Source organism: Physeter macrocephalus, chromosome 6 (genome assembly GCF_002837175.3).
Source record: "Physeter macrocephalus isolate SW-GA chromosome 6, ASM283717v5, whole genome shotgun sequence".
In the NCBI taxonomy this organism is placed as follows: Eukaryota; Metazoa; Chordata; class Mammalia; order Artiodactyla; family Physeteridae; genus Physeter; species Physeter macrocephalus.
This window is the reverse complement of record NC_041219.1, coordinates 86,256,726-86,276,369: the sequence shown is the minus strand read 5'-3', so window position 1 is coordinate 86,276,369 and position 19,644 is coordinate 86,256,726. Positions and strand designations below refer to the sequence as shown.

The 19,644-nt window shown below is 46.9% G+C and overlaps 1 protein-coding gene across 1 annotated transcript in view; it reads right to left on the bottom strand.

Annotated features, from left to right (window-relative positions):
- Positions 1–13,952: 13,952 nt before the first annotated feature.
- Positions 13,953–19,644, bottom strand: part of CBX5 (chromobox 5) — a 40,761-nt gene continuing 35,069 nt past the window's right edge. The window contains exon 5 of the mRNA XM_055085726.1: positions 13,953–17,958. Coding sequence (XP_054941701.1) covers positions 17,808–17,958 — 151 coding nt within the window. The 3' untranslated portion in view covers positions 13,953–17,807. The remainder of the gene's footprint in view (positions 17,959–19,644) is intronic.

Here is a 19,644-nt window from a genome sequence, read left to right as displayed (position 1 = left end):
GGGGACGGTCCCTCCGCCCACACCCTAGGGGTGGGGGGTGCACAAGGTCGTCGGGGACAGGGAGGGGACTCCACGTTCGTCACAATAGATTGTCACGGTCCTGAGGGGGGACCGTCAGGGCAGGCAAGACGCACCCCGCACACACCCTCTCTGAATTCCTTTGGAGAGCGGAAGAGCACTCACAAGGCTGCGCCCCTCCGCCCCCCGCCCCCCCTATGGACACTGCTGGCGACCAAACCCGGGTCCGGGCAGTGTGAATTTGCATACATTTGCATACCCAGCTGCGCACAGCTGCATCCGGTTTGGGGCCATAAATTCGTGGCGGGTGGCTCCGGGCCAGCGGGCCCCACGCTGGGCGGGCGCTCTCTCCGTGCATCTCGGCCGTGCCTGTTCACGCCTCGGGAGCTAGCGGGTTCTCACGCCTCCCTGAGCCACCTCCCCCAGTTCGCTCCACCTTCCGGGCATCTGTCTGCCTCCGCCAGCCGCAGGCCAGGCCTAAACCCCCAGATCCCCGTTCTCCGTCTCTCTGGGACGCGACCCGGTCAAGCAACGAATTCACGTTGCTCTGATGCCTCGGGCCAGGGGCTTCTGGGTGGATTTTCCTGCCAGGACTAGCGCGTAGCCTCCTAGGTGGTAGTCGGCCTCCTGAGGCACCTTGCCAAAAAACAGGTCTAATCATGGTCAGCAGCTTAAAACTCTGTGGTCTCCCTAGGCTTGCAGAATAAAGCTTATATTGCTTACTCTCACCAAGGAAAGCCCCTCACATCCTAACGGCACCTCTCTTCTTTACCTTTAGCCTTGTCTCCTGCATCGTAGCCAGACCCAGGCACACAACAGCATGTGCTTCAGTTACACAAAACTGCAGGAGAGTCATTAAACTCCTCAGGAGCTCTCCTCCTCTGCCTGGCCTTTACCTGCTCCTCGTTTCCACCTAGACTGCCCCCTCCCTCTTGTCTGCTTGACTAACACATCCTTAAATCGGCGCTAAAACGTTCCCTCCTCTGGGAGAAATTAGTTCCCTCCCTAATTTCTCTCACCTTTGGCAATTTGTAATGACATCTGTTAACACTTACAGTATAAACGTTTGGTCAGTTGCACCCACCAGATTGCTAAGACAGGGACTATTTTCGTTGCTGTGTCCCAGTTCCCAAGTTCCTGGCCCTCCTGCCCAGATGTTCAGAAATACGGAATGAATGAATGAATGAATGAATGAAGCTGCAATTCCCCCAGGCACTTGGAGTAGGACACAGCTGAGACACTGTGCGGGTCCCAAGCATCCTTTACATGACATCCGTGAGCCCACAGGAGAGTTCCTGCTCCCACCCCATTCCCTTTTGGTCCAAGCACCACTCCAAGCAACAGAAAGATTGTGAGGAGTGAGAAACCAGGATTATGAGAGGAGAGCCAGTGCAGTGAAAGAGCAGCGGACTCAGAGTCGTGGGGCCTAGGGTCAAACTCTAGGGCTGCAAGACCTCAGCAAAGTAACTTCCTCCCACTGAGGCTGTTTCCTTAACTGGGAATAATAGGAATAATATTGACCACTTAATAGAGCCTTCATAATGATTGAATGAAATAGTTCACGAAATGCTTACTCTGTGTTAAAAAGTGTTGGATTCCCTGATATTCCAGGCAGATGACGCGAGGATCCATCTTGCCCCCTTCCCTGGGGAAGAGAGCACCTCCACTAACAATCCAAGCCAAGAAGCTTAAGGGATTGAGGTTTCCAGAGCCTCTGATTTCACCAGTGTGCATTCTGCAGGAACGTTTGGGACAGCAAGACATTCACTGAAGTAGGGTGGAGGTCATACCAGCCTGTATGATGAGGGCCGTCCTCACTGCTGTTCCCCTAATGGCTACCAGGGGGCAGCACAAACCCCCAAATCACATCAGGCTGCCTGACTGCTAGAGGCAAGTACCCTCCTGGGCCATCCTCAGAACTGAGTCCTGGTCCCTGACTCCCTTGTCTGTTCTTACCATCCCCTCCCAGGTAAGTCTTGGTGTCCTGTCCGTCCTGTCTCCCCCACCCCTCTCCCGGTGCCTCCTGTCTTTTCTGGTGGTTTCGTGCTCTCTTGGTCAACTTACAGCAGGCTCCCAGGCCCCCTAATTGCCCAGCCTCCCCTTGACCATGGCCAATCTTGCCCTAAGTAGGCATCCCAGGATTGGGGAGGGCACAACTAAAAGCTCTGGGAACAAAACACAGCATGAAGTTCTGGGGAAGACAGACCTGGCTTCCAGGCCTGACCCTATCACTAATCAACTGCAACACCTCAGGCAATTCACAAAGGGCTTGGTCTCCTCTCGGAGTTGTGAGGTGTCAATGCATTCGTTGCGTGAAAAGCTCTACTTTGCTCTGTGGGTGTCTCCTTCAACATTGGTCCTTCTGACTCTGCCCAGGGTTCACCCTACCCCTGCTCAGGCCAGAGCCTCCCTCATACCAGCCCTATTTCCTGTCTGGTCTCAACTTCCTTGAACTGGTGACAAGACCCATCGTCTTTCTGACACCTTCTTGGATACACATACCCCTCCCCCGCCCCGTTCCACAGACAGGACACTTGGTGAAGTCCCCATCAAGACTCTCATCAACTTTCTTTTATGGCGATGGTGTCCAGGAGGTGCTGGACACAACTCATGTGCCCCTCCCTCATGTGGTGCCTTTCCTTCGCTCTCCACCATACCTCCTCCTTCTCACCTTTCTTTTTACTCTTTTCTTTTCCTCTCCTTTTATACACCCACCTTTCTATTTCCTCTCTCCTCTTTCTTCTGGGACTTAGTTTCTTCCCATCCTCTCATCCTCTAGAAAGCCTATCCTCTCTCCATCCCAGTGTTTCCCCGGCTCTCCTAGGGAAGCTCTCCGTCGTCTCCCTCCAATACCCACCTCTGTCCTCTGTGCTTCCCTCCCAGGCCTGAGACACCACCAGGGCACTAAGGATTTATGAGCCATTTTTGGAGATCCCAAACTCAGAAACCAACATCTTCTGGTGCTTCAAGGGACATAATGTGCAACCTCACTGCTGGGACAGCCTCACTGATAAGGGTATTGAGACCGAGACAGTTCCATGCAGAAAGCAGCAGGGCAGGAAGGAGGACTGGAGCTGGGTCCAGACAGTCCAGGCAGTGAAGGTCTTGCAAACCATGCCGGTGTTCTTGGTGAGTTTCACACTTGCTGGTGACGATGGAGCCAAATCCGACCCACCTCGACGTCATATCATATCATTCGTTAAATTATGTTCACATCCTGTTCACTGTCCATCTTTCAGAAAGTCAGTGTGTGATGACCATCCTCCAGCACCAGCTGTGTCCTGGACTGTGAAGTCAGAAGGCAGGGACGACATGTACTCCATCGTAAAGCTCTTTGCTTTGAGAAGCCTCCAGGATACTCGGGGAGGCAGCAGAAGGTACGTGGACACAGAGGGGACAGAGAAACGGTTGAGGCCCAGACTTATAGGTCTGGGGTTCACGAGCCTTATCATAAGTAATGGTTGAAATTATGAGAGTGCTTGAGCTATCTCAGGAGGAGGAAACAGATGAGAGCAAGTGTTGAGGGTGGAACACTGGAACCACCACTAGTTCGAAGGTACGAAGCTGAGTTGAAGCAGCCAGAGAGGTAGAAGGGGGCCTTCCAGACCCCAGGTCCTGATAGAATTCATATGTAGTACGTTCATAATCATTTTATTTTTATTTATTTATTTATTTTTATTTATTTATTTTTGGCTGAGTTGGGTCTTCGTTGCTGCATGCGGTCTTTCCCTAGTTGCAGCGAGCGGGGGCTACTCTTTGTTGTGGTGTGCAGGCTTCTCATTGCGGTGGTTTCTCTTGTTGCAGAGCACGGGCTCTAGGCGCGCGGGCTTCAGTAGTTGTGGCATGTGGGCTTCAGTAGTTGTGGCGCAGGGGCTTAGTTTCTCTCGTAATAGTTTTAAACAATAATTGTTAAGGATACATAGTGCTATTTGCATCCCACCTGGGCTACCAAAAACAAAAAAGAAAAAAAAAGAATACATAGTGCTATGGAACTATTTTATGATAAGTGAAAACGTACAAAATGGTACACAATGTAAAAAATAGGAATTTGTCTCCTGTGGACAAAAATCTGATCAAGCACACAAAGATAAAAATATGTATTGTATTAATGTGATAGGATTATGCTTTTTCCACTTTTTTCTTTTATCAGCTTTCTGTTATGATTATAAGAAAAGATAAACTGTTTTGTGAAAAATGAAATAATTATTCAACATTTCAGCTGACTCTTCTCAGGAAACTTGACACCCAGAAGGGAAAATTAACTTAACCACTATCACATAGCCTGTGAAAGACAAAGCCTGATAGAACTCTCACCTAATGATTTTTTTCCAGTGCCCGGGCTGCTAGGCTGGTGCTTTGGCTCCAGAGCAAGGTCAGTTGTGAGCTTCTATTGCTTCCTAACCTCTCTCAGTCCACACTTTATCCTGCCACTCTCTGTGCCCTTGACCTTCCCACATGCTTACTAGCCTTGCACTAGCATGCTGCCCCTGAGGCCCTTTCTGGCCTCCTTGCCTTTGCACCTGAGCAGACTCAGTGCCTGCCGTTTTCTGCCTCTGATCTGTATGGCTGTCCTGGTGCAGAGCTGAGAGCAGCTTTCCTTTGCCGTGATTAATGACTTCCTCCTTTTGGCCCACAAGGCACCTTCCAAAGCCCTTCCCTAGCACAGTCCAAAGCACATTTCAGTCATATTCATAAATGGTTTGGGGGTTATCTGCTGCCTGGAATTACCTAGGCCATTGCTTCCCCACCGTTAGAGTGACTGAAGTTGGACGCCATGGAATTTAACACCTTCAGATGAGCAAAAACATATATTCAGAGAGTTATACTCAAATTAACACATCCCTCCAACTCTCATACACACACAAACCTGCCATTTCCTTGGGGGCAAAACTGGAGCTGTTTGCCCCATCCCTTCTTTGGAGATGATAGCAATAGCTCTTCAGTTCTGAATCTCTAATGCACATTAGTGCACCCCTATCTGCAGCCAGTGGGGCCCCTGTATGGCCAACCGCCCCCTCCACCAGCGCACTCTCCTCTCAGACCCTTCCTGGGATTGCCTGAAGCAGGATTGGGGATTGAAGGGAGAAATATCAGGATTGCAGGCCCCCCACCTCCCATGCCAGTGTGGAAACGGAAGACATTCAGGGTGCAGAAGGGCCTTCCGAAGTAACTGAAAACATTTCTTAGATTTTCAGGGTGGTCATCCAGTCTAGAGCAAAGACTATTCTAACTCAGAACGCATGAGGATAAACGCTACGTTGATTCATTGCCCAGAGCTCTTCAGAAGTGAAGTTCCAGCCAGCTGCGTCAGAGCGAAGAAGACATTATGCCTGGACACAGGAGATGCAGCTTCGGAGGGCCTTGCAGGCCCCTCTGTGAGAATCCACATTCCTCGCATCTGTTTTGGCACATGGCACATGCGCACACGAGCCCCCTGCACATCATGTTTTTCCAAGCCTCTTATCTCCCATCCTTCCTCATTTCATTCCAGTCTCCCAGTTTTTCACGAGGACAGCCTTGTACCTGCTTCTCTCCCTCCCTCCCTCTCTGTCTCTCCCACCTCCTCCATCCAAGCTTGCAACTTCACCCCCAACCATGCCTCCTAACCCAGCTCCTTAATCCAAACCAGAAACCCTCTTCTCTGATCCAAACCCTCAAACTCTCAATGACTGGAAGAAGCGTGGGGTGAAGTAAAGGGAGGGGATGAGAGATCAGATCACTGTTCCCCACCTCCCTCTACAGGCAGACTGGGCTGGCCTTTTAGGGTGAGGAAGGGAATCAGGGAACCAATCTGGGTTTGACCTGCCCCATGATCCCCTAGGCTGAGGAATGGGGCAACGGGAGTCCCCCAAGAAGAAAGTTTTTACTCCCGTGCTGAAAGGCTGCAACCAATTCACACAGAAATAAGGATCCAATTGGCTTAGCTGGACACTAAAAATCAGTGATTTCCTGCCTTGTTACAACACCCCAGACTCCAATCATCTCAAGGAGGGTTATGAAATTCTCAAAAGTGATCATCTTAAACATTCTAACGGAAAAATATCACACAGTGAACTGACTTTGTAGGGATGGCAAGGTTTTCTCTCACCTACAAAATCATAAAGAAACAAATAAAAATAGAAACTGATTTTCAAGGTTAGGAATCCCTGTTTTAGACATCATTTGCTGAAAAAATCAGAAGGGCTGAGGGTGGAGAGATGCTTCCATCTCCAGAAAGAGAAAAATGGGCGATATTCCTCATCCCCGCACCTCCAAAGGGGAAGTGGAAATAAAACCCTGTGTACTCTTCTTTCCCTCTCAACCCCTTTCCTCAAGTCCCCTTACTTACTTCTACTCTTAGTAACATGGAAGTAAAAAACAGAGAAAAAAGGGAAAGGGAACTGAAATGATGATAAAAAAGGGAAAAACAGGGACAGAGGAAGGATGAACAGGAGAAAAAGGGAGAGGCAGGTAGTTGGGGAGAGGAGAGAAGGGTAGAGAACACGTGGAAAGAGAGAGCATCCTATGTCCTGGTCTAGGAGCTGACGTGCCTGCACCCTCCCCATCCCCTTTGAGGACCAGGTAGCCCCAGCCCTGCTCTCTCCCAGGGATCAAAGCAGCAGCTCCATCCCCTCTACCACCCAGCTTCTCCTGAAGACAGGACTGGAGTGGTAAGGCAGGAACTAGAGAAAGGGGGTGTGTGACAGAGGACAAAGGAGCACAGTCAGGCTCAGGTCCGTGAGAGCTGGCTCTCCAGGCTTTTGCCCGGAAGAGTTGAGAAACAGAAAGGAGCAGAGGGTTACAGCAGGGGTGAGAAGTTACAGCGGAAACAGGCTGCATAGAGAGGTGCTGCATGGTATTGGAAGTGGCAGGAAGGAAGGGTCCATGCCGTTCCCACACGGCACAGGCAAGGGGTTTAGCGCCCCTGCCCTCCTCCCCTTCCCTGCAGAGCTCACCTGCCCCCACTCCCACCCTTGCTGCAGATGTAGAAGCAGAATTTCATAAGCTGCAGCAGCTGTGGCCAATACCTCGGCTCCCCACCAGCTGCCTTCCCCAGAAGACAGCAGCAGCGGGAAGCGGGAGGGAGAGGAAAGGGTGCAATAATAACCCCAAACCTTTTCATCTCAGCAGCCCCCATATTTACCAGCAAGCTCAATTCTCGGCAGCTCTTTCTCTCTCCTTGGCTCATAACCAAATGATCGCACAAGGCTCTGCTGAGAAGGGGCATGAGGCCGCTAAGCCGGCCTCACCGCCCCCCCCCCGCCCCGTCTGGGAGGGGGCATCACATTATACAGAGAAAGAGATGCACCTGTTTCCAGAGGCGGTGTGGGGTAGAAAGAGCTCGTAAAGAGTCCCAGGTTTTTGCAAGAAAGATAATAATTTGATGGGGTTGAAATTAAATGTCCAAATTGAGGCTGCTTATGGACTTTGAAGGGGGTGGAGAGAACATGGGGTGCGGAGACCAGAAATGAGAAGAAAAAAATGACAAAGAAAGAGAAAAACACACACGATGGAGTAGACAAAGGGGAGGAACCGTAAAAAAAAATACAGACGCACAAATAAAGACAGAAGCTGAGAGAGGAGGGAGCTGGCACCTGGAAAGCAAGATGTTACAGCTGCAGAGGCGGTGGGGGAAGCAGGAGAGCAAGGTGGGGGATACAACAAAGGCTGAGGAGCCCCGGAGTTGAGAACCAGACCCTTCCATTCACGTGTCTTCACCGTGTCCACGACTTTAAGCAGGGGAGTCCATGAGGGTTCTCACTCGTCCTTTACCCCCCGCTCTGCTGGAGTAACAGAGGGCACCGTACCGTGTGGCACGCTCGCACACCAGTTGGCCCAGCTTTGCTTTGTTTGTCCCCCATGCACACCGCAGGTCACACCCCAGTCTTGGGGATCAGCTCGGCGTATCCACAGGCTGTAACGGGCTCCCCTCTGTGTAGCCGCTCTCAGCAGTGGGGCTCTCAGCCCCCAGCTCACACTTCCTTCCAAAGGGCAGAGGCTGCCTTGGGGGGGCTGCTTCCTCCTAACAGGGCGATTTCAAGCCGTGCGCTCAGCCATCCAACTAAGCGCAGACTCCCACACTGCAGCCCTCCATTTTCCCCAGGCTGTCGGGCCTGCCTGGACTTCGTGAGCCCTGCGGCCCTTTAGCGGAGACAAAAGGGAAGGCACAACTGGCCGGCGGGGGCCTGGCCCAGCACACAGAGGCAGGGTTCCCGGGAGAAGAGTGAGGAGCGGTGCGGAGCTCATCTGAGGGACGGCCAGGCAGGCATACCCCCTGACACGTCAGAGGGAAACAAAAATCAGGACACAGTTGCTTAGGAGTGGGAGTGGGTGTCAAAAACTCCAGAGTCGCGCTTTCTGATGAGCCCAAGGCAGAGACAAAGTGGCACAATGGTGAGAGAACTAGAAAAAGATGGAAAGGGGAGGCGGTGAGCAGTCCCAGGCTTCAGTTAGGAAATAAATAATGTCCAGAAGGTCTGGCTCTGAAGTGGACCAAATGGCTCTCCTGTCCCATGTTTATGGGGTCATGGACCATTAAACTAGCCAACCTACAGATGTCTTCATAAGACTTTACGAGATTAGAGTGGGGAGACCCTATAACTCAGCAGCAAGAAGGGAAAACAAGAGGGAGAATTGCAGATAAGAGATGGTGGAAAACGAGAGGAGGCGCCTCCTGGGAGGATGTCTGGGTTCTGGGATCCCTCTGTCTTCACTTCTCACTCCTCTGTTTCTGCCCACGTACCCACTAGATTCAGAACGGCATCAGGCTTGTATCACCCAATAAACGCTTGATTACCCACACACTCTCTTTCCTTCCTAATCCAACCTCCAACTGCCCCCACCATGACCCACAGTCATTAGATCCTCAGTTTCTTTGGCATTTGTGAAATCAAAATCAAATCAAAAGTATAACAGCTCATAAATATAATTCACATGTATTGGGATTTTCAAACCTGATTCAGGTTGTTTGTCAATGTGGTTTTCCACAAATTCTAATAACCAGGGACTGACTTTTCTAGGGGTCCCCTGGGTTCCTAACGGTTAATGTTTATTCTCTGAGCCATTTCGAGGAGACACCAGCTCCGAGACCAGGAAGGCATACAGTCTGAAGGGGTTAAGGGAAGGAGCGGTGAACAGGATGCACGTTCTCCTATTCCCTCAGGCTTGCGCCACCCTGTGGCTATCTGCACAAAGTCAGAGACGGACAATCCTTAGAAGAAAGCCCTTGTTCTCCAAGTCTCTCAGCTCTTTCACAAACGCACGCGCAGCCACTGGATGACATTCGGGGCCCAAATTAACGAAGGAGCGTAAGACCCAGATTTTTGAAACCACCACTCAGGATCCGTATTTGAAAAGCAACCATTTATTAGAACCAATACAAGAGTATGAAAAGAGGGAAAAGAGGAGAGTGGAAGAGGGGGAGAGAATGAGGTCTGCATCAGATGTCAGTTGTGGAAACACATAAATTGCCTACTTTTAAACATTTACATTTAAAAGGCGAACATATATATATATATCACTTATCCTAAAAAAAAAAAAATCAAAAGCAGACATGTTCGGCTGAAATAAAACCAAGAAACACAACCAAAACTCCCCCACAAACCAAAAAGGTCCATAGAGAATTCAATTTCCCATTTTTCCATTCAGAAATCTGGCTACAAAGCGTGATTTGTTTTGCTACTCAGGATGGTACCGAGTCCTGAAAGAAACCCAGCCTCTGGAGTCTCTCAGATCCCATCCTGTGGGAAGGGGTGAGAAGGCCTGTGGCCGTGGGCAAATCAACTCCCGGCTACTTGGCAGGATGGCAGACCGTGCTCTCTCCATCCTCCAGGACTCCACAGAACCGCCTGGTGCCGCCAGTGCAGTGAACAGAGGAGCAGAGCCCACTAAACACTGAGAACCAGAATGTGACCGCAGCAAGGGGCCAGGACCTTGTGCTTTTTTCAGGGGTTACACGTCTAGGGCCAAGGAGAGGGAAAGGAGAGAGCCCTGCTGGGAAGAGGGGCCAGCTGAGCCCCTGAACTGAGACGGAGAGCAAGGCTCTTGGGCCCACACCTGGGCACATACAAGGTGTCCAAAGCTTTCCCAAGCCAGAGGGAAGAAAGGTCAAAGTCAGGTTCAGACAGTGGACACCGAGAAAGAGATGACAGATGCTGAATACAGTCAACTGGATGAAGCTTTCGGGAGCATCACTGCCCAATTCTGAGTGTTAAGCTTATCTCTAGAAAAAAAAATTTTCCAAGACGTGGCTCTTTTTTGGTGGGGGATGGAGGAAGTGGTTATGCCTATTGAACCAGCTGGTTCCTATGGGGAGGCAAAGGCTCGGGTACAGATACCACGGAGGGGTGAAGGGACCCAGCCGTCCTGGGATCAGTTCAGGGAGCAGCAAGCCAAGATATAACTCAAACCCACTGTGTGTGCTTTGCTCCCGAGGCAACCCAAGTCTGTTCCGAGCCCATGGGGTATGGGACCTTAACTGCCAACCAGCAGAGAAAGCAGCAGCAGCATCCCTGATTCCCTAATCCAATGCTCTTGGGTCTCGAACGGCCTCTCTTTGTGGATGCAAGACATAAAATATACTAAGTGCCTTCCCCCGTAACATCCTAAGTTAAGTCTGGACTATTAAGACGTCAACATTCATGGAAACACTGTCAACATCTGAACTAGCAGCTTTGATGAGGGGTGGGGGGCAGAGAATTTGCCAAGGTCACTAAGTGGTTCCAACCTTGGGACAGCTCAGTGAGGACAAAAGCCTATGGCAGGCCTAGACATCGGCTCAGGGCATCCTCCGTCGAGGACCCTAGAGTATTCTATTAACTCTGATTTACAATGCCTCACAACACCCCCGTGAGGTAGGTCGGTATTATTACCCCCATTTGACAGATGGGGAACTGAGGCATTGAAAGGAGTGACTTGCCCAAGGTCAGCCATTACGAATCAGTTGAGGAGGTTGGCACCACAGTCAGCATCCACTCAATTCTTGTCCGCTCCCCGGAGCGTTTTACATCTTGAGCGCACTTGGGAGCAAAAGGAAGCCGGTAGCACACCTCACCCTGCAAACCAGATGAACTCAATCAACCCACAAGTATTAACTGATGGCCCATTATTTATCTAGCACAACGCAGGGAACCTTGGAGAAGAAACGGGCTGCCTCTGAAAGTCATGTGTTAATGGGTGTCCTGAAAATAAAATTACATTTTAAACGTTAAGGGCATGAATTCTTTTGAAGAGAAATACTCACTTTACCCTAAGAGGTGAAGGACTAAGTCGCACCAATTTCTCAAAGTTCTATACCGAGTAACCCCAATTCCTAAAATTCAGAGTGAAGCAAGACCACACTCAAGCAGAAAGCTAAGAGCAACTTCCTCAGTGGTGGTCTGGGTAGTGCTCTGAGCGCCAAGGTTGGTGGGGAAAGGCCAGCAACCGCGGTGGCAGCAGCAACGTTCTCTACAGGCCAAGCTAGGAACCCTATAGCACCACCAAACACCCGCTGCTGCCGCTCACCGCTCCCCACAATACCCTGGGCCACAGCATCTTTCCAATCTTTCTGCCTCAGCTCAACCTCAGGAGCTGCAGTATCTTCAAGGATATAGATGGTGACACTTACTTTTCCATTCAGGGAGAGGGTATAAAGTGATCTCTATGACTAGTCAGAAGACACTTGTAATATTCTTACCTCCTGCCAGAGGCATAAATCTTTAACAAAAGAAAGGCAAAAGAAAAAACATGCTTCCCCCCTCCTTTGCATTTACACTGGACTCTGGTAGAAATCACTATGACCCTTACCCTAAAACGAAGGGGACAAAAACTAAAACCACAGCCAGTCCTGGTTTAGAATCAAATCCTAAAGCTCCTGGAAACTGCAAAACAGCGACCTGAGCCTTAAAAGGGCCGTGACATGATGCAACTCTATCTTCTAAGGTCTTCTGGAAGGATCTCCAGGCAGGAATCCCCTCCTTTCCGCCATACCTACTTGCAGTAGCCAGAGCAACAGGACCCTACGTACCTCAGAAGCTCGAAGAATGATTTATCAACACACACAGTATAATGTTCACCAGGGATGCTCTGGTTCCGGGAAGGACCAACCGTTCCCAGACCTAAATATAAACCTTTTTTCATTGATGGCTGATCACACTGGGTAAGACCAGGTGATGAGAAAGTTCAAGACTGATTAAAGCAGCAGTGACAGTTCAGGTTCAGTCTGTGTTGGGATTTCTCAAAAAGCATGACAAACTGGCCACTGGGGCCTGGGTCAACTGTGAGGGTCACACCTGCCAATGCCAGGGGACATCGCCAAATTAAAAAAAAAAGAAAAAAGAAAAAAAGGGGAGGAGAGAGAATGGCAAGAAGTTCATTGCATTCAATCTGGCCTAATTTCTTGGTAATAGTTTCCTATTAGATTTTCTGATTAATACTGATGTCTCTTACCTAGGCAGTGATAATTAGGTTTTGATCTATTGTGACATTAATGATCACAATCAGTTGACTTTGAAATTGTATTAATTAATGGCTCTTCCCCTGTCGGCTGCCTCCAGTGCAGGTTCTGTCCCTTCCCCCACCACCTTGTTTTAACTCCTTCTCTCACTGACCTCAGAGACAAATATAGCATTGGAGGGTCACTTTCTTCCCATGAACCAAGATTTTAAACTATCTTAAAATATTTCTCAGACAGAGGAGCAAAATGAGATGATGTTAGGTGAAATGAGGATCAGGATAAAAGGCAAGAAAACATGCTCTCAACGAATAGGAAACATTCCATCTTAGAAAACCACCACAGTCAAGCATGATGTTAAAGTGGCAACGACAAGCTGAAGTAACTCTAAAAAGATGAGATGAGGTAGTTTAAAATCCAAGAAATCCAGCGCAAGCAAAAAGAAACTAGAATTTTTATGAAGCTATCCAAAGAACCTCCACACTTTAGTCAACTTTCAATTATCCAACTCTCAATTATGCAGGCAGAGAAAAGTAGCATCTTTCCCGTGGTCACATGGTCAGAACTAGGACATTTCTTAAGGTCACACTGTTTCTTAACAGGGCTAGGCCTCACCCTGGACCTCCCTAGACTGATTAAATCCGAAACTCTGGGTCATGTGTATTTCTGGGAGAGGTTTCCACATAATTGACACAAGTCTCTGCTTAGAAATCACCATCTTGAGGTGTTAAATAAAACTACACTGCCCAGAATAGATGCCCAGGTGTTACCAGATGTGCCCCAGCTTTTTTTTTTCTTCTTAGCAAATCTTCTGTCATTGGAAAGTATGTCCCTGTTTTAGGCTTCAAGCCAGCCTCATGTTAATTCCTTCAAAAGGGATGAGAAACTGAAAAAGGTGTGAGCAACACTGATAAAATATCCATAAGGAATACATTTTACAGAACCCACAATAAACTAACAACACGTAACTGGATCTGCAACATAGTTAATACTTTCCACGAGCAAGGATTAACTACCGTTAAATATTTTGGCAAAGAGCCTCGAATAGGGACTGAAGCCAGGGGTTCTCAACCTCCACTCACCTTTCTCTCGTAGTAGCATTTCTAACCAAACCTGTTATCTTTATTTTCTGGAATAAGACAACCCCTTGTTGTGGTCCATCTATGGCCAGTTAGCTCAATTCCTCCAAGGTCATGTCTTTTCTACACACGAACCAGTTGTCACCCTCCTACTTTAGGGCCACAAACTATACCAAACAGTTAGTTGTCTCTGCCCTCAAATATAAAATGTGTGCCCATTTGTAGCATTTATTACAATGAACTATTAAGAGTTCATCCCACACCTGTATGAAAATTCTTTGACTGCATCTTTTTGAACTTGGTATCCCCAGGGCCAAAAAATGTCCGTTGAATGAAATGCATGTTGACGTACACTAAGGGGGCTGGAATGTGGAGGGCTCAATACAAATCCACCATGATTAACTGGGGGCGGGTGGGGGATCCCCAGGGCCAAAAAATGTCCGTTGAATGAAATGCATGTTGACGTACACTAAGGGGGCTGGAATGTGGAGGGCTCAATACAAATCCACCATGATTAACTGGGGGCGGGGGGGGGGGGCGGCAATTCTGAGCATGTGCTCTTGGGGGCAAGGCGGGTAACATCTCTATTTTTGAAAACATAACTTCTATGATTAGTGGTAAAGCCAAGATGAAACTGAAATACGCTGGGTCCAGACCTTTCCTCTCTCTGCCCTGACACAGGTATGCTTGCTTGGTGGTCTAACTACAAGGGTACAGATCTCAACACTCTAAAAACCTAAACCAAAAGGATGGAGTCATGGGTGCAAAATGAGCTTTTCCTTTGACCTAATTTGTGAGAAACCATTTTCACATTTCAAATCTAATGATATAACCCTTCCTGAAGTTCTCAGGTCACTGCAAACTTATTTTAGGCCCTCAAATTTGAACCCTAAGGGCAAAAACAATCACTCCCCAGCCCAAACACGGATCCCTCTGATCCCTCACTGTACCTTAGGTAAGCTGGGCTACACATAGATCAGACAAAACCACAAGATGAAAATCACAGGCACCTTTCCTGAGGCCAAAGGATTTGGCCTAAAGATAGGAAACTGGATTGCAGGGAGGCTACGGCACAAGTACGAAGAGTTAAGAAGCATCTAAAACTGCAGGAACTACAGGAACAAGACCAACTTTTCTTCGACAAAAAAAAGTAGTACGGATATACGGCTGGGGGCCAGCCAAGGACCATAGACTTCCGAGCATTAAGGAACACCACAGGTCCAAATGCTCCCTTGAGCAGATGAAAACTGGACTGCAGGAGGAAAAATGATATGGCTCTCTCCAGGTTAAAAATGGGTGCTTCCATCAGGGTTGACATTCTCTAACAGCTGATCTTAATGTGAGGGGATCTGCCCAGCCCAGGGCTCAGAAAAGCAGCTATGCTGACCTTGGTAGACTCTGCTGGTCAAAGCTCTGCTACATTCTCTGGAAAGAGAAATCCTTGAATGCTGATTACAAGAAAAAATTCAGCATTAGAAAGATGTTTTGAAAGAGGACTTAACATAGGCGGAAAAATATACTTCGAGCACATGAGACCTAGATGTTTAAGAGTGCTTAGCCCAGGGTCACTAACTCTTCCGAGAGGAGAAAGCCCTATGAAAGCAGGTTTCTCTTTGAGGCTGCAATCCTCCAAGGGCCTGGACAGCTACTCAGCACTAACAAATGCCAGAGGAACAGGCAGGCATCCGTTTCCTTTCTGCTGAGGGCTGAGATCAGTATTGGCCTCTGGCTCCCTCCGTTCCTATAGAAGTAGCAGTGGGTAGGCAGGGAGAGAACAAGTTGTTTGGGCAGCACTCAGTACAAGACCATGATTCAGTAAACTGTGGACAGAAAAAGATGAATGGAGCGAAGACTGAAGTATTAAAGGGGTGATGAGTAGTAGATGATACTGGGGTTCTTCTGTTAAAAGAAATCAGATTTTGATGAATGCCTTACGTATTACCTATAACCCTGGCAACCGTGTGTCCCACGTCTCTCAAGACCAATCTTAGTAGCAAATAATTCGGTCGTGTTCTTTGTCCACAGGCTAGATTTGGGCTCTAAAAAGATGGTCACTGTACTTTGCTTACATACCCACTGCTCCTGGGAGACACACACTGGCTACATGGATAAGCTGTCATTTTCTCCACCTGCAAACTTAGAGACCCGGATCACCTCCTCAGTGGCTCTGGCCTACTTCTGTCCTATTCTAGTATACCCTAATTGATATCCTTAGTTACTTGTATGAAAAATCTCTTTTCTGACTATCCTTTCTTTCAGATGCCCATCAGATTAAGTACTAACAACTGTCAACTATCCAGCACTTGATCTAGGCCTTTAATTCCTTCAGAGAGTTAAGGAAGATGGAGATAAAACCCCTACCCACTTGAGGTATGGGTTATGAGTTCTCACCCAATCACATTACCATCCAGAAGGATTTTCCTGGATGGCTGAAACCAAAAGCTTCATTGTTCCAGTCTGTCATGTCACTGCAGCAACAGCTGTCTTCTCAACCGTGCAGTATAATTTTTGACATAATTTATACAACCACACAGAATTCAATCAGCAGCTGAGCAGGGAAGCAATGTTAACAAATGCTATGAATGGGTATATGATTTGCATATTATTCGGCTCATCTGTAGACTGGAGCAATCTCTCTAGTCCCCTCGTTACTCTGAATAATCTAGAAATGGTTGAATGCTCCTGGCCAGACAGCTATATGTTTTAAAAATCAAAAGCAACCACAAAAACCTCAATGGCTGGTGAACTCTAGAGTTAAGGCTATTTCAAGCATTTATTCTTATCTCCTCAGCTTTGGGCTGGGACAAGGATGCTCAAAACCCTGCTATTTCCTTACTTTTAGTCTTGATTCTCTAGCCCCCTTCAACTACAAGAAAAAAAGGGTAATGAGAAGTAGGGTGTTTCTTGGGGAACAAAGGCAGAGGATATAAGCAGAAAAATAATCTCTCAATATAATGGTAAAGCAGGAAGAAGCCAAAAGGGAAGTAAGTATTTTGCTGAGTAGGGAGAGGTCGTGTCAACATGCTACTGCTGGGGCCTGTCACTCTCTGAGGTTGATAGTCTTCCATAGAAACGCATTAAAAAAAAAAAAAAGATACAACTAAGAGTTTGAGGGTGGAGGAAGGGAAGAGCATTAATACTCTGGGGACTCTTGGTGGCAAATCCAGGAGTCATCAAAGCAAGAAATTTATGATTATAAACACTATGAATATTTAAAATTGATACTGTGGCCAATGGCTCCCCTCTAAGAATTCCCCACTGAAAATAATGGCATGGAGGGAAACTTGGGTCCACTGAGAAGTCAGGGTCAGGTTTGAAGCCTCTTTGGTAACAGGAATGCTTTGGGAGGCCACAAAAGTTGGCAGGGCTGGAGGGTGCCTAGCACCTTGGCACAAGCAAGCACCAGGCAGTCACTCACACCTACATAAATAGATAATCCAAATGGGAGGGATGGAAGGAAATAATACATATATACCATATGTGATAATAAAGACAATTGTATCCTACCCCGTCATCCTCATGTACTAATAGCTACAAATCTCCAGTCAATAATCTTGTCATCTTATGACAGACTACACCAACTTGCAGAAGCAGAATCAGGGATTGCTAAGAAACAAGGCCAAAAGTCCTGGGGCTAAAAGGAGTGCCTTGACAAATCTGAATGTAAAATTTCAAGCCCTCCAAAGGATGGAGCTATTCTGGGAGGATGGGTGAGGATGAACAACAGAGGGTGGCCCAGAAGACCACACGAGGAACCCTGTATTCTCCTGGGTAGAGCTGAATGAGGTTGGGAAAGCCCCAACAGGTAGGCAGTTGCTATTGGCTTTTTAAAAAGATGGGCAACATCTTTTCCAACCCAACATCTCAAAACAAAGCCTAGCTGGTCATCAACATGTTATAAGAGCCAAAGAAAGAAACCAAAATTCATCATCATTATAACAAAATCCCCCACTAAAAAGCGACCAACCCTGAAAAGATCAAGACTCTAAGGTGATTAAAAAGTTAAAACTCATCTTGAGGTCACAGGGGAGCAGAAGGAAGAGAGCAGGGCAAAGGAAAAAATGGTGAGAATTACACACAGTACGTAAATGCCTGGTCTTCACAGAGAGACACTTATCATGAATCAGACCATCAGTTATGTTACAAGAGAACCAATACCAACATTTCTCCTGTGGAGCACAGTGATAAGCACATTTTTTATGGATGTGTTTAGGAGAGAAGGGGGTGGGTAGAGGGAGAGGAGGCAGGGAGGTGAATGTATTATGTACAAAGAGAAATGGCAGAGACCACCCCCTCCTTTAGCTCTTTGCTGTTTCTTTCTCTTTGTTTTCCGCATCCTCAGGATATGCATGCCACGTCAGTCTCTCTTCATAAAATGCTATCACAATTTGTGGACATTTAACATTAGCTTCTTTTGCAAGAACCAGGTCTGCTTCATCTGTGTCTTTCCTGGAGAGAAAGAATATGAGACTTAGAACGAGAGGAAGAGCGAGAGTCTGTCCAAACATAGCTTTACGTTATTAAATTATGATTTAGCTGACTTGATTTCCTCTCCATCTTGATTTCAAAGGGAAAAGGATCCTAACAGTTCCACACTTTCAAGGAGAAATTTAAGTAAATGAATCAAATTATTAGTAAATATCATTTAACTACTACATCAGAAAGAAACAGAAGTCTGCAGCTAGAATAGATCGAAAACAGCAGGCTTAATCAAAAGGCTGAAAATTAACCTACTATGTAAATTCTGCTCCGATAATTTTTATTTGTGTGTATGAGCATGTGAGTGCACACACAACCAAACCTACATTCAGCCCTATTGATTATGCATAAATTGCTCAATCCAGTTTCTGGATCATCTGGATCATGAAAAGGTCCTAACCCTCCTTATCTTGTGGCCTTTTAAAACACTCATCCTTTTGGTCAGAACTGTGGACTGGAACAATAAGAAAACAGAAATTTAAGTCATCAAAGAATGTAAAATCTAGTCACTAAGATGAAATGTAGGAATTAGCTGCGAATTTCAAGTACCCAAGTTACACATGCTCTACTATCCGGTATAACAAAAAAATCTAGCAAGTTCCTTAACTAACCAGGATTCCAAATCAAGAAAAAAAATATTTTAAATTAAAATTCCACTGAGATATGAGCAAAGACAACTAACTCCTTCTCTAGAAAACGGAGATGCTGAATTCATAGAGGTGAGCATTATGGATGAGAAGAGGAGGGGGAAAACACACAGCTTAGAGCAGCTACCCAAATTCGGACTGTGGTTGAAAAAGCTAGTTAATATGTGAATGTAAATCATAAGTCCCATATATGGCTGAGTGGGAAAAGCAGTCAATACAGCTCCTTACTTCAGACAGAGTATAGTGATTCTTCAAATATAGACTTCTGGGTAATTTACCAGCAAAATTTCGATCAGATAAAATATTAAACCTCTTGACTATACAACTTTTAATGTAATTAGCTTCCTTTGTGGCACTGTAGCATGAACCCTCTATTTAGAGACCAAACTTAAATCACAAGCCCAGAACACTTGGAAACAGAGAGGTAGTGAGGGCCACACCATAAATCACTTCATCTTTAAGAAACCAAATTGAAGGGAAGTAACCACACTTTCCTTTAAGAGCTATTCCCTCTACTGGATGAAATAACTTGTGCTTTGGCTAGTGTTATTCTTAATGCTTTTCGTTAAGATTATTTTTCTCTTTTAGACATTATTCAGTAGGCTTGGTCTTCAGCGATGGCAGAAAGCCTCACTCAACTCCTATCCCATGGCCACAGGCTCATGGTGTGATGGTAAATGATTCAGAACTGTGTAAATAAACGGTCAGGTCACGTTTATATGCTTCCTACCTCAATTCTACCATTCTCTGGTACGTGGGCTAAAATAATTTGGCTTAATACCAAAGCTTTACAATATCTTAAATCCATTCTGAACCATAATTCCCATTTAATACTGACAGTTGGTATCAGTTAACAATTTAGATCACTGACGATGAAAATTCTTAGTTGGGGAATACTCAGTCTTCCCTCCCTATCTTCCATACGAATTCAAGCCACTGGTAAAGAAACACAATCGCAGAGTGAGGCCCAATCATTCTGAACCATACATTAGGAACATTAAATCGCCAC